A 15,072-nucleotide genomic window follows, 5' to 3' on the forward strand; every position below is an offset into this window, starting at 1 on the left:
TTGATAATTACAAGGATAAAATTTATCTCCATGATTTTCTTTTATAGGAACTAAGTGTGTGTGTGCCTTTGAAAACAGTGGAATAAACACCAGAGTAAAGGAAAAAAACTGAACTAATTAGTAAGAAATGGCACTAATTTACGAGAACATGAAAACTTTTTTAAGTAGTATGACTGGTAGTACATAAAGATCTCGGGAAATACGGTTTTTGATGCTGTAAATAACAGTTAAAATATTATCTGGATGAAACTCAAATGAATGCAAGTAACCTTGAATGTCAACCATTGAAAGGAAAGAATTACCTAGAAAGGATCACAATTCTGGGAGGAAGTCAAAAAATCTGGTATAAAAGATTAGCCTTTTTGATAGAAGAAAAGTGGAATAAAATTCATCAAAGTAGACTTAACGGATATGAGAAAGTTGCAAAAAGAAAACTGGGCATTGTTACTGATAAGTTTGTGTAAAAGATTCTTGGAAGGGATCATATGAGGCTATTCCACAGAGAAAGCCACCTAACTTTGAATACAACACAATTTTCAAATTATTGCACTAGTTAAAAATTGTAGTCCACGAAGTTTCTCCATAAATGAGAGCTTACATAAGTTCAATTTTTCCTACATTCTATTAATATTTTAGAAATAAACAAGGAGTTACCTTTTATTCAGTCAGTAGGATTTCTTCTTTACCAAATCTTATCTGAATAAATTATGAAATGATACGTTGAAACAAAATTACATAATTTAAAACTCATAACGTGTTCTTCACTATTGTCACACGGACAGTCCAATACACCAGGATCACAGTGGTGAACCTCAACCTGATCCCAGAAATATTAAAACTCCCATGCAACCTCTAGTGAAGGAAGACATTTTGTCATAAACGCGAATTTGGAATATGAATAAAATACTATTAAAATGAGATAAAAGTACAATAAAACAATGAAATTAAAGAATTTCTCCCTTAACTCCACATACTTTGATATTTCAATAATAATTTTTTAATTTATTAAAAAATTATATATTAATAAAAAAAAAATAAAAAAATAATGATACAAAAGTGGAATACGTCACAAATATGCAAAATTTATTTATTTTATTTTATTTTTTAAATTATTAATTACGATTTTTTACGCAACACTTATTCCCATCTCATAGAACACTAGTGTTCTGCGGAACACAGTTTGGGAAATGCTGTCATAGAGTATATATAGAGAACACATTTATTGTTATTGTATTTATACATTAGCAAGTTTTCTTTTATTTATTTTGTTTGATATAATACTTTTTTTTTTTGAGAATACAGTAGTACATATATATTATACACCCAGCATATATATACAAAATTACACTTTCACAACATAACTGAAAACATATTAGTTATTTTATTTCCGTTAACAATTAATTCTTTTTAAAAAAAATTCTTTAATTTAAAAAACCTGAAGCATTAATATGAAACATTAATCATTTAATCTTAAAAGGTTATTTGATATTTTTTTTAAAATACAGAAATTAAATGTACAACTAGATTGTCGTATGCTTCAACACATTCAGCAAACAAACTACTTCCTGAGATCAAGTTACTGCTACTACACACAGATGCGAGTGATTGAAAGATTTTAATCCCAACATGCAACAATGAATTTTTAGCCCCCAATATCAATCCTCTCTAAGTTCAATGCATGTTTTCTCTATTGCTGCTGTAGCATTTATCACCCATCCAACCAAATATTGATGAAACAAGTCACAAAGAGCCAGATCTGATGAATAGGGTGGATGGTCAACATTTCAAATCTAATATCATGAATAGCAGTTATTACAACATGAGATCTGTGAATCTTGTCCTGATGGAACAGCACATGGTGACACAACTTGCCTCTTCCTCTTCTTTTAATTTCAATAAAGCAGTTTCCAGACTAAACTTTGCAGGCTCCAAATATTTAATCAATAAATTTTCATAGGCATCTCAAAATACTGAAGCCATGATATTGCCAGCATTCGGGTGAACACAAAACTTCGTTGAAGAGGAACTCCATGATGTCACTCATTTTGGTTGTTCTTTTTTATTTTGAAGAATTTTCTTAAGATTAAGTGATGGACCCAAGTCTCATCCACAGTGATAAGTTACTCTCAAAAATTCAGGAGGCCTACTGAACTTAGTTTTGTATGTACCTCTTAAAATTTCATCTAATCTATTTCTGATTAGGCGACAACATTCACGGGACATCTTGCCAATAATATTTTCATACCTAACTGTTTTGTCAATATCGGCTGTACTATTAAATAAACAGTGCTTATGGTGTTATAAACTTTATAGATAGATTACATATCACTGTATTGTGAATTTGACTGATCAGTATGACTGTTTTCAACCTGCCACCGAGGCTCTTCACTTTCAAAAGGTCTGCCCATGGGTTGAATTCTTAAATAAGGCATATGCAGCTATCTGTCAATCTTAGATGGAGTTCCATTTTTTCTTTTGCAAATATGATTCTTTTGCTTTATTTTTCAAAAATCAGCATATACTTCATAATTATAATGATCTCCATTAAAAAAAAAAAAAAAAAAAAATATATATATATATATATATATACACACATTTGAAAATTTGTTTGAAATTTTAAAAAGAGTTATATTTTTATATGCTATCAAGATTACAATATTTATTTTCCAAATTAGGATGAGAACATTTTGATCACCCCATATAAATACAACAAATGACAGAGTTGAAAGAAAAATTTCTAGCAACGGATTTAAAAACTTTCATATAAAACTTTGTATCATTTAGTATAAAACATATTTGTATGAAAATATAACCTTCGAGTTTTTTTTACAGAGCATGCAAAGCTTCAGAAATAACAAATTTATTCTCCTTTTGATGCATTCTCTTTGTTTTCAGATTTGCTGCTTACCTAAAATAAAAATAAAAAATGTATATAACACACACTACTACTATTACTACAAATACAATGTTCATTTTCATCTGTATTGCATGTATATGAATCTGCAAGTGATCTGTAATGCTACTCTAATACACTTAAACATTATGCAATTGTTAATAAATAAAGTAGTTATGATTGTTGGGCAATTATCTATGGAAATAATCAAGTGCCAACATACCCTGCAATGCAATAAATGTTTAAGTTAAAGTGATACAATTACAGTCAAATCTGGTTAATACAAAGTTCAAGGGACCTAAATTTTTTAATGTTTAGAAATAATGAGGTTTGTAGTAATGAGGTCCCTCAAAAGTGTCAAAATTTACAGTTTTTTTTTTTTTTTTTTTTACATATATATCTAAGAATACAAAGTATGACTGTTTTTTAAATAGTCATACTTAATATTTTTAAATTAAAATAAAATAATAATAAAAAATAATAAAAGCAAAAGCCTTGTCTAACAATACAGTAATAAGAATAACACATTTTTTAAAGATTTTATTTTATTTATAAGCTAAACTAAGAGAAAAGCAATTAACAGAAATGAAAATATTGTATAGTATACACTGTGCTGCCACTTTATTAGGTATACCCACCCTGCTGTGTGCACAAATGGTTTGTCCCACGACTACAGTTGTGGATACAAATGCAGCAGAACAACTTTTTAGTATAAGTTAAGCGTATAAACCGTAGCAAGATTGGGGAAAAGGAGTGATCTAACGGACTTCGAACGTGGCATGGTAGTAGGTGCAAGATTTGCTGGACAAAGCATCTCTGAAACGGCAGTTCTCCTGAACTTTTCACGGACCACACTTTCAAGGGTGTGTCGAGAATGGTGCAACAAACAGAAAACATCCTTTCATCTCTCATCAACAAGAGGTCAGAGGAGGATGGCTAGAATTGTGCAAGCAAACAGATGGGCTACAATGTCACATATCACGTCAGAATACAACCTTGGTGCGCTGAACAAAATATCGCAACAGACCATTAATTGCACTTCGTTGCGAATGGGCTACAACAGCCGACAGCCACATCGCGTGCCTTTGTTATCAATGAAGAACAAGAGAGCATGCCTCCTGTGGGCACAGCAACACCAGCACTGGTCTATAGAGGATTGGAAAACAGTTTCTTGGTCTGACGAGTCGGAGTTCCTGTGCATCACATTGATGGAAAGCTCAGAGTTTGGCAAAAACAACATGAATCCATAGACCCGTCATGTCTGACGACTACGATGCCATATGCTTCGATTTCACTATGTGAAATTTCACTTGCACTTCACTATGTACCACCTGGCTACAGAGGCGCCAGTGGTTCTCTTCAAGTTGCCTGGTGAGTGTGAAGAGGAAAAGACCAAACCCTCCAGCACATGGCAGTAAGATGAAACAAATGGCCCTCAGTCCCCAGCGGCTTTCACTCCCCCTCTTACGGCAGTGAGAGGATCAGAATGGAAGCAGAGGGTGCTAAGAATCTCTGGGTGCGACCAGGTTGCCATGCACAGAAACTAAACTTGGCCTGTTACAACATAAGATCGCTCATCAGTGAAGACAGGATATTAGAGCTGGAAAAGGAATTAGAAAATGTGAATTGGAATATCATCAGTTTGCCTGAAACAAGAAGAAGAAATGAATCACTTATAAATTCATCAAGTGGAAATCTCCTGTACACCAATGGAAACAGTGAAAGGAGTGAAGGTGAACTAGATGAACAGAAAACTAACTACACTATCATTATGGGGGACTTCAATTATAAGAATGGAAAGAGACAACGGTGCAGAAAGGGGAACTATAGGAAATTTTGAAAGAATTCTGGAATTTGCAGAATCTCGAGGAATGTCAGTAATGAACACTTTTTTCAAGAAAAGGGTGAACAGAAAGTGGACATGGCAGAGCCCAAATAGATTAACAACTAATGAAATCAACTTCATCCTCACTAACACAAAGTATATCATGATGATGTTACTGTCCTGAACAAGGTAAATGTTAGAAGTGATCACAGAATGGTAAGATGCACACTTGATATAGATATAAGAAAAGAAAGGAAAAACTGACTAGAGTAAATAACACAAAGGTCTTTGAGATAACAGAAGAGGAGAAAAAGCAGTATGTACTGGAACTTAAGAACAAGTTTGAGCTTCTGCAGACTGCTCAGGACAAAGATATCGAAGAGAAATATTACAACTTTCTGAAAGTGATAAAGCCCAAGAAACCTCAGGTTAAAAAGAAATCCAAAGAAGAAAAAATTAGACAAACAACACTTGTCATGACGAACCGAAGACGACATATGAAGAGCAAGATAAACACTGACAAGGAGAAAATTGAGTATACTGAGTTATGCAAAGCCATTAGAAAGAGACTCAGAGAGGATATAAGAAGATTTAACACAAGAAAAGTGGAACAAGCATTAAGGGAAAACAAAGGATTTAAATCAGCAGCCATGAGCAGTAATACAGAAAGACAAATGATACTGAAACTGAAGAATAGCGATGGTGTGCTTATGAATAGCAGGGAAGGCATAATTCAAATAGCAGAAGACTACTATAAAGAGTTATACAAGGAGCGATGGAATGATGCCTTTTAAGGGCACAAAAGGTGATATAGTTGTACACGTTGGCACTAATCATATTAAGAGTAGGAGACCGGCGGAATTACTTAACAAGTACAGGTCACTGTTGAAAAAAAGCCATGAATTAGGGTTGAATTTGAAAGTGTCTGCAATCCTGCCCAGACACAATAGGAGGGAGTATATGATGAGAGTCCTGTCGATCAATTTGGTCCTGGAAAGATTGTGCAAGGCTCAAGGGGTAGAATTTTTTTCAGCCTGGTCTGTACTTGTTAACAGGAGAGACTGCTTCTACAGGGATGGGATACACTTAAATAGAAAGGGTGCAAGAATGTTTGCTGATGCTATCGAGGCAGTGTTAGGTGGGTCGGAAAACTGCTAGATTGGGGGGATAACAAGGACTAATAGATTAACAGTAGCCACTGGCAGAGGCGAAAGTGATTCTTGCAGTGCTTCTATTGGAATGAGCCGCAGCCTGGAAAATAAGATGCAGGATATTTCAGAGACTGCTGGGAATCATTGGGGTACAAGTAAACACATGGGTTTTGTTAGGGTAGCTAAGAAAAAGAACAGGTGCATGTATACTTGCGCGTACACCATTGAGTTTGAGTTTGAATTTGAGGTATTGCTCAAAACATCAAAGGCAGATATTGTGGGGATTTCAGAAACATGGTGTCACACAGATATAAGGAATGCAGAACTGGAATTTGGGGAGTACAATGTCTACAGAAGAGATAGACAGGATAGTAAGGGAGGAGGGGTTATGCTATTAGTTAAGAAATACATAAAATCCAAGGAAGTGAAGCCAGTCGACATTGCTGGACAGTGCAGTGTCGAGTCAATTTGGTGTGACATATGCATTGGGAGATCAAAATTGAGAGTAGGAGTGTGCTATAGGCCTAATGACTCTGATAAGTATAATAAGAAATTGTACAGGGAAATAGAGTGGGCCAGTAAATCAGAGAGTCTTATAATGGGGAATTTTAATTTCCCAGATATTGACTGGAATTTTGGGGCTAGTCACACACACTAGCAAGACTTTTGTGGATTTATTGGATGATTGTTTTCTACATCAGCATGTTCGGTAGGCAACTAGAGGGAGTAATACTCTTGATTTGATTATCAGTAGTGATTCTTCATGCATTAAGAATCTGCAGGTAAATGAACCACTAGGTGGCAGTGATCACAGTGTGCTGAAGTGGGATTTACTCAAAGAGGCAACTACCATTAGGGGTAAAGGGAAGGGTTATTGCTTTCGTAAAGGCGACTACGATGGACTGAGACAGTATTTAAATTCTATACAGTGGGACCAACTGATGATGTTACCAATAGCAAATTCAGAATGGGAAGCATTCAAAGAACTTATCTTGGGAGCTACTAGGCTTTACATACCAACTAAGAAATACTGTTCAAGGTTTAGGCCTAAGTGGATGTCAGATGAACTAATGAGACATATGGCAGAGAAGAAAAATGCATGGGATACATACAAATTGTTGTTGTTATTTGGTTTTTAGAAGCATTAGCAACTAAGGCCATATTGCTCCGGGAATATGCAGTGGTCGTTCCATGACCTTTCCGCATCCTCCGTATTTGGTGGTGATGGGCTTGAACCCCGGTCTAATCAAGAAGTGCGTGCCACGCACTGCTGCTCCTTCCCACCTGGCTACAGAGGGCCCCAACACACACATACAAATTAACACGTGACACAGAAGCCTACGATAGATACAAGTTGATCTGTAACCAAGTTACAAAGGAGGTTAGGCAGGCGAAGGCAGATTACGAGAAATCTTTGGCAAGGGATGCAAAGAAAAACAGCAAAGAGTTCTTTACTTATGTAAACTCTAGAAGGAAGGGGGTGAATCAGATCGGTCCACTTGATATCAATGGATTAACTGTTGATGATCCTGCTCAGGTAGCTAACAAACTAAATGAATATTTTGCATCGATATTCACACATGAGGAGTTATTCAGCGAGGGGAATGCCAGAGGTGTATTCAACTCTGGCAGTAAGCTAGATAATCTTGTAATAACTGAGAGTAAAGTGAGGAGAAATTGTTGAAGATTAATAAAAGGAAAGCACCTGGAGTGGATGGGATCTATCCAGTTATATTAAAGGAGGCAGCAAAGGAAGTAAGCAAACCCTTAGCCATAATTATTAGAGCTTCCTTGGACTCAGGGGAAGTACCCATGGGACTGGAGATGTGCAAATGTGACGCCAATTCACAAAGGAGGATCAAAGGGCGACACAAGTAATTATAGACCTGTTAGTTTAACATCTGTTCCCAGAAAATTAATGGAGGCACTGGTTAAAGAAGCACTGCAGGATCATCTAGACAAGACTTCAGTTATAGCTCAGAGACAGCATGGTTTTGTTAAGGGCAGGTCTTGCCTGACCAATTTGATTGGATAATATGATGCAGTCACAAAAGAACTGGATGCAGGGAATAATTTTGATATTATATACTTGGATCTTAGAAAGGCTTTTGATACTGTTGCACATGGAAGACTGCTGCAAAAATTGGAGCAGTGTGGCATTGGAGGCAAATTGCTGCTATGGATAAAGAGGTGGTTGAGGGGGAGAAGACAGAGAGTGGTAATCAATGGACACTGCTCATCGTGGACTAATGTTATTAGTGGAGTCCCTCAGGGGTCTATATTGGGTCCATTATTGTTTTCTGTATTTATAAATGATATTGATGATGGTATATCAAGCTTAATGTCCAAGTCTGCAGACGATACGAAGGTTGGCAGGGTTGTCAAGGACACTACTGACACTATGCTACTGCAACAGGATCTGGCAAGGTTGAACAGATGGGCTGAGAGGTGGCAAATGAAGTTTAACATTGACAAATGTAAAGTACTACATATGGGAAACAGCAACCCCAGAGCAATGTATCAACTCTGTCGTACTACACTGACAGTGGTAGAGAATGAAAGGGACCTGGGGGTGGTTGTGCAGGCAGATATGAAGTTTTCTGAGCAGTGCAGACGGGCTGCAAGAGTAGCTCATGGTGTATTGTCGATGATATATAGGACTTTTTCTAGCAGGGATAAGGAGGTGATTATTCCCTTGTATATGGCAATGGTCAGGCCGCACCTAGAGTACTGTATACAGGTCTGGAGGCCTCATTTTAAGAAGGATGTAGAGATGCTGGAACGAGTATAGAGAAGGGCAATAAGATTGGTGAATGGAAGAAAGGGGTGCTCTTACGAAGAAAGGCTTAAGTTTTGCAAATTACAGTGTCTGGAGACTAGGCACCAGCGAGGTGATCTGATAGAGGTGTATAAAGCCTTGAATGGTTTGAGCATGCTCAATGCTGATGGGATTCTTCCTCTTGCTCAGAATAATCGCCTGAGAGGGCTTAAATTCAAATTGAGGAAAGACAGATGTAGGATAGACGTGAGGAAATTTGCCTTTAGCCAGCGGGTGGTTGGTTGGTGGAACAGACTTCCATCCCTTGTCGGGGAAGTTGATAGCCTAAATAAGTTTAAGGCTCAGCTGGACAGGTATTTTGAACGAACAGATGGGTGAAGTGGAAGTGGTTATTTTTTATTTATTTATTTTTTAGCTGATGCTGCATAAGCTTGCTTTCTTGCATCAAATGCCTCTACTAATGTTAATGCTAATGCCAGCAGTGGAGAAGATGGATTGCAAATTAGTAACAAATACAACATACCTGATATCCTTCCTGATGAAGTAGAACATGTGAAGAAAATGAAGAATCAGAAAGCCCCAGGGGAAGGCAAAGTTACTGTAGAGTTTTTAAAATTAGGAGGAAGAGACATGACATCGAAACTGGTAAGACTCTTCATTAGAAAAATGCATTAGAAAAGGTGTGGTGCCTAAGCAGTGGAATAATGCAATCATAGTTTTGCTGCATAAGAAGGGAGATAAATCAGAAATTATAGACCAATTAGCCTGTTATCCCACATCTACAAGTTGTTCACAAGGGTCATTACTAACAGATCAGAAAGAATACCTGATGAGAATCAACTGAAAGGGCAAGCTGGCTTTAGAACAGGATTCTCAACTATGGATCACCTTCACGTAATATCACAGCTAATAGAGAAAGCAAATGAATATAAAACACCATTATGCCTGGCATATGTGGATTATGAAAAGGCATTTGGCTCCATACAGCATAAGGCAATGTTTCAGGCACTGGAAAGACAAGGCATAGATACCCCATATATTATGATTTTGAAGAAAATATATGAGAATGCTACCGCCTTTATTAGACTAGACAAAGACAGTATTAAATTTAAAATTAAGAAAGGAGTTTGACAAGGAGACACAATATCTCCGAAGTTGTTTACTGCTGCCCCGTGAGGAAGCTTTCGGAAGATTAGACTGGTCGCAGAAAGGAGTCAATGTGAACGGAGAGTACCTAAACCATTTAAGATTTGCAGATGACATTGTGGTCATAAGTCACGATCCCAAAGAATTAGAGGAAAATCTTAATCAGTTATGCACAGTTAGTAAGGATTTTGGACTAAAGATGAATATGGCTAAAACAAAAGTAATGATGAACAAGTATGCCACAGAAAGGGAAATAATGATTGGAGCAGTAATTGAAAAGGTGGAGTCATATACTTATCTGGGACAAGTTATTAGCTGTAATAATGATAAATGGCTGGAAGTCAAGAGAAGAATAAATTTTGGATGGATAGCATTCAGGAAATATAGTCACATACTGAAGAGCAATATCCCAGTTTGTCTGAAACATAAAATAATGAACCAATGTATACTCCCCACCATGACTTATGGAACTTGGGCACTCACCAAAAGAATGGAAGAGAAACACATGGATTAGGCAGCAAACTCAAGAAAAGGACATTCTAATCAAAACTAAAGAACTAAAATGGTCTTGGGTAGGACACAGCTCAAAGACATGATGACAGATGGACTAAGAAAATAACAGAATGGTACCGAAGAGGAGCTAGAATAAAACCTGGAACACAACAACGGAGATGGACAGATGAAATTCATGAGTTTGTGGGTAGTAAATGGATGGCCATTGCACAAAACAGAAGGAACTGGAAAGTTGCTGGAGAGGCCTTCATCCTGCAGTGGATTGAAAATGGCTGATGATGATGATGAACAAGAAGCACAATGCCTAAAGGTTATAATTATTATAATGTGCATTATTTCTATGGAACCTGCACTCAGTATCAGATATAATGAATAAAAACATATGCCAGGGGAAACTTGCACTTGTTTCGGCATTGTAATAATACAATTCTAAAAGTTGCAGGATTAAGAATCATAGAAAACAAAACGTAGTACTCTTGCATTTGTGTTAAATCTGAATCAAGTGCAAGTTGCTTCTTGATTGTTTTTATTTGTTTTATCAGACATTACATAAAATTCCTTGGGAAATTATGCCCATTATAATGATTATAATGTGTTGACAGTGATGTATAACTGGCTTCATATGATACGAAATTCAGGCACTGTATTGTATTCGTGGTTGCATCATCTTGAAGCTGTTTTCTGATATCTTGCAATAAATTACAGGTTAACTGTTATCAGCTGATGATGGTTAAATGAATAATTCAATTGTTCCTTTGCTTATAGCCTGAATAATATATAAAAAAAGTTCATAATATAAATGATCATATCTGCAATATTTAGCATATTGCAGACATAATAGCAATGTGGCCACATGTGAATATTTCATGTTAATTTTTGTATTGGAAATGGTAATTTTTCTTAAGTGGTTGTGTGCAGACTGATTTTCACCCTCCCAGATTTAAAGCCTATAACATGGCCATTTATCATTAATTCTCTTTTTTTTTCTTTTTTTTTTTTGTATGTTTAAGAACACCAATCAAATAATTATATTCAAAACTGCAGCAGTCAGTTTAAAAAAAAAATTGCAATTAACGTTTATAACATTATCTCCAACTTGTTTTTTTCTCTTGGCTAATACTAGTTATTATATGCACTATAGAAGTAAAATACTTTAATTCTAAAATACATTTTTAAGATATTTTTTTTAAACTTAACTGGCTACTTTTATTTATCTGTGAACTCCATTTTTGGAGAATAATAACATAGCTGTGAAAAAACTTTTTTAGTGAATTTTTTTCCCCCTTTAGGTAGTACAACTATATATATATGCATTGCAAAAATACAGAGCGATGTATAGATAGGGCATAACTCCAGGAGCTGATTTCTGGAGCAATTTCGAGTAAAAAAGTTCACATGAACATGAACCCAATTCTGAATAATTATGGAGTTATACCTTGCAACGATGTTTGTAGATGCTCAGCAAATGAATGATGGCTTTTTACAATTACAAGTACTGAATATATTAATATGGTGTATGTTTATGGATTTTGTGAGGGAAATGCTGTTGTTCCTGCTGTCACTGAACACTAGAAATGTTTTCCGAACCACAGAATTGACAACTCAGCTAAGTTTTCCAAACACTGTGAAAATTTCTGGTACATAATGTCATCTAAAATTGCTCAGAAGCCAACAAGTAAGATTCAGCTGCAGGAGAGCATTGTAAGGGTGTGGTACCACAAAATTGGGCAACCATATATCCAGAAGTTGATTAACTCTATGCCAGATTGTTGCAATGCTGTAATTCCAGCTCAAGGAGGTACAACAAAATATTGAGGACTTATTTTGCTAATTTACAGTACTATTACATTAATTTGTCATTTCGGTTTGTACACGTAAATGCAATAAAATGTACGTTTGGTTGTTGTGATTGCCATTTGCATGATTTCTCATATTTCCATTAATTATGCATTTTACCTTTTGGGTAGATATTTATGGCAATTAGGAATATCAGGTGGAGTCTTTATTGCATTTCATTCACAGAGATATATATCTCATTTTACAAATGCATTTCGAACATTTCTGCAACCCACAATGCAGTGCAAAACACATTATTTGCAAAATTCCCAAGTGATATAATTTTTTTGTCAGCCACTGTATACATATTTGCAAACACAGACTGTAACTTTCCAAAATGAAAATAAATAAATAAATCAACACTTTATCAGTTATGTTTGTGTCTATTGTTGTTATTTTTATTTCATACTACTCATAATTGCTTTGTTTTTTCCAAGATTCAAACAGCCAAGCTCTTTGACTGTTCGGAATTGGACAGTCATAGTTTATATGCACTTTTTAAATTCAAAACTGCCTCATAATCAGCTCTTGATATTATACCATATCTTTGTGAATCACCCTATATGTTAGTATTAAAATAAATTATTTTTTTTTTTAATTTATTACCCAAGTGATTGCTGTTATTTATCATAGAATTCTAGTTTCAGAAAATGTTAATGCAGTTATGAATAGAGATTTTAATTCAGTTTTTTTTTTCAAAGTGCAGCAATATGTACTATTAACAGCCCAATGGGCACAGTGAGAGTAAAAAAAATACTGGGGTTTTTTTTTAAACAAAAATAGCACTGACGTATCATCTTTATTTTGAAATGATACATCTATTTTTGCATTCCTTCCTGCATGGTGAATATTCATTTGCAAATGTCTGATCATATAGCATTTCCCGCTGCTTTAAACTGAAAAACCACAGGTGCACACAGCAGGCAAAAGCATGCAAACCCTTTCCAGATTTTATAATACATGGAAAATATTGCATATATACCTTCTTAAAAGCACCATATTTCTTTGCCATCATACTGAAGGGTGGAACTGTTAAATCACATTTAACTTTGCATATTCCATGTAGCACAGAAAAATGCACTTGAATTAGTTAATTTATTAACTAGACAGGTAGAATGAAAGTAAGCAGAAATTTACACTATTTTATTTTTTTAATTCTGAATTTAATGGAGAAGCCACAGTTTTTCTACTTTTCTGTGAAAAGACAGTTTCCATTGTAAATCCACTGTTAACAGCTATACAATAGTAAAAATCCTTAAATTTACACCCATGACATCATGCAATTTAAATTTAGTTAATTGAAATCTTGCTTTTGTTTGATCAACCCTCATAACAGCGCATCCATCACACAAACAAGACTACATTACTGAACTAAGTTTTTAAATTATTAGACTGGAATATCTCTTATTGCTCAGATCTGATATCCACTAAATTTTAGTTGTGAAGCATGAAAAATGTTTAACTATGAAGATTGACATTATTTACTTACACTTTACACCATAACAAAATCATTTACTATTCAGCAATAAGACTTTCAGCAATAATCCTTTAATACAGTTCACAACTGTATTAATAAGGTGCTGTACACCACCACTACTTAAAAAATAGATGATTTTATTGTGGTGTAAAAAGTGTAAGTAATCAGAGTCAATGTTTATGAATAACACTCACACAGAAAACAAATTATTCAAAGTCACGATTAAAACCGTTTATCAGATTTGAAAAACACAAACCTTGACACATTTACACAATGCATTTACAATATTTAAAGCCAAATGAGTAAGAAAGCTACTTTACCTCACTAATGGACTCATTCAATAATGGGAAGATGTTTGACAATGCATTAATCTTTTTATATTTATCTAAAGCCTTCTTCACAGCTGCAGTCTCTGAAAGCTCATGTATATATCTGTGGTGCTCTCGTTCAGGTGTCAGTCCTACAAAGAAAAGAACTGATTCTGAATACTGGCTAATTATGCCTGTATATTTTTTTCATTTTAAAACATGTATATTCAGAAAACTAAATAATAATGGTTAAAATATAATTAAGTCAGGTCTACAACCTAATAAGAATAAAAAATGAAATGCCTTCTCAAATTTTGAATATTTTTAAAGGACAGGTCCATTCCTGCTCACAATACATAAGACTGTTGTATAAACTGGAGCAATATGGCATTAACTGTTAATGGATAAAAGGGCAGTTGATGTTTTTTTTTTTTTTTTTTTTTTGTTTTTATGAGAATCCCAAGCACAAGAGGTATTAGAACCTATAGTACTTAGTACTGTGTATGAGTTGAAGGTTGAGAAGATGAAAGAAGATACTTGTTGACATTATTAGATCTTGAATTTCTGTAGATTGTAATTTTCAGGAAATATGTATAAAGGAAGGTTGTTCCAGAAAATTGAAGTTGAATGAATAAATGAGGAAAATAAAGGTGGTTCTGTGAGTCTGAAGTTGGACAGTAAAAGGATGTTGACTGGTTGTAGCACATGTTCAGATTGATTTGGAAGAGAGAGCAGAAATTACAGAAGCCAATTCAGAAGAACAGTGCCCATAGAAGCATCTACAGAAAACGCACACAGCAGAAACAGAATGTCTAGGAGCCAGAGAGTGGACAGACTGTTAGAGAAGAGTCATCATTAATTAACCTAACTGCCCTTTTGAATGGAATCTAGAAGACAGAGAGGCTTTGGGGGCACCGCCTCAGATGTGAGGCGGTGCTCCCAAATTTGCGATTTGTACAGAGTGAGCAGCTGTTTGGAAGAAAAGTAATGCCAAGGGCAAAAGAGAAAACCTAGCTTTTTAGATGCAGAAGAAGCAATATTTGTAATGTGCTTATACCAAGATAGATTAGAAAGGATAACCCCAAAGATAGATATATGATCTTGTCTAAAAATCAGAGCGTCATCAAAGATAAGCACAGGATCT

At 35.2% G+C, this 15,072-nt stretch overlaps 1 protein-coding gene across 1 annotated transcript in view; it reads right to left on the minus strand.

Annotated features, from left to right (window-relative positions):
- Nucleotides 1–2,860: 2,860 nt before the first annotated feature.
- Nucleotides 2,861–15,072, minus strand: part of LOC150077870 (kinesin-like protein KIF11) — a 257,452-nt gene continuing 245,240 nt past the window's right edge. Inside the window, exons 23-24 of the mRNA XM_090384389.1 lie at nt 13,941–14,080; nt 2,861–2,908 (exon numbers count right to left, since the gene is read on the minus strand). Of these exons, the coding sequence (XP_090240515.1) occupies nt 2,861–2,908; nt 13,941–14,080 (188 nt within the window). The remainder of the gene's footprint in view (nt 2,909–13,940; nt 14,081–15,072) is intronic.

This window comes from Mastigoproctus giganteus, chromosome 11 (genome assembly GCF_048544385.1).
Source record: "Mastigoproctus giganteus isolate SK-2022 chromosome 11, ASM4854438v1, whole genome shotgun sequence".
Classification (NCBI taxonomy): domain Eukaryota; kingdom Metazoa; phylum Arthropoda; class Arachnida; order Uropygi; family Thelyphonidae; genus Mastigoproctus; species Mastigoproctus giganteus.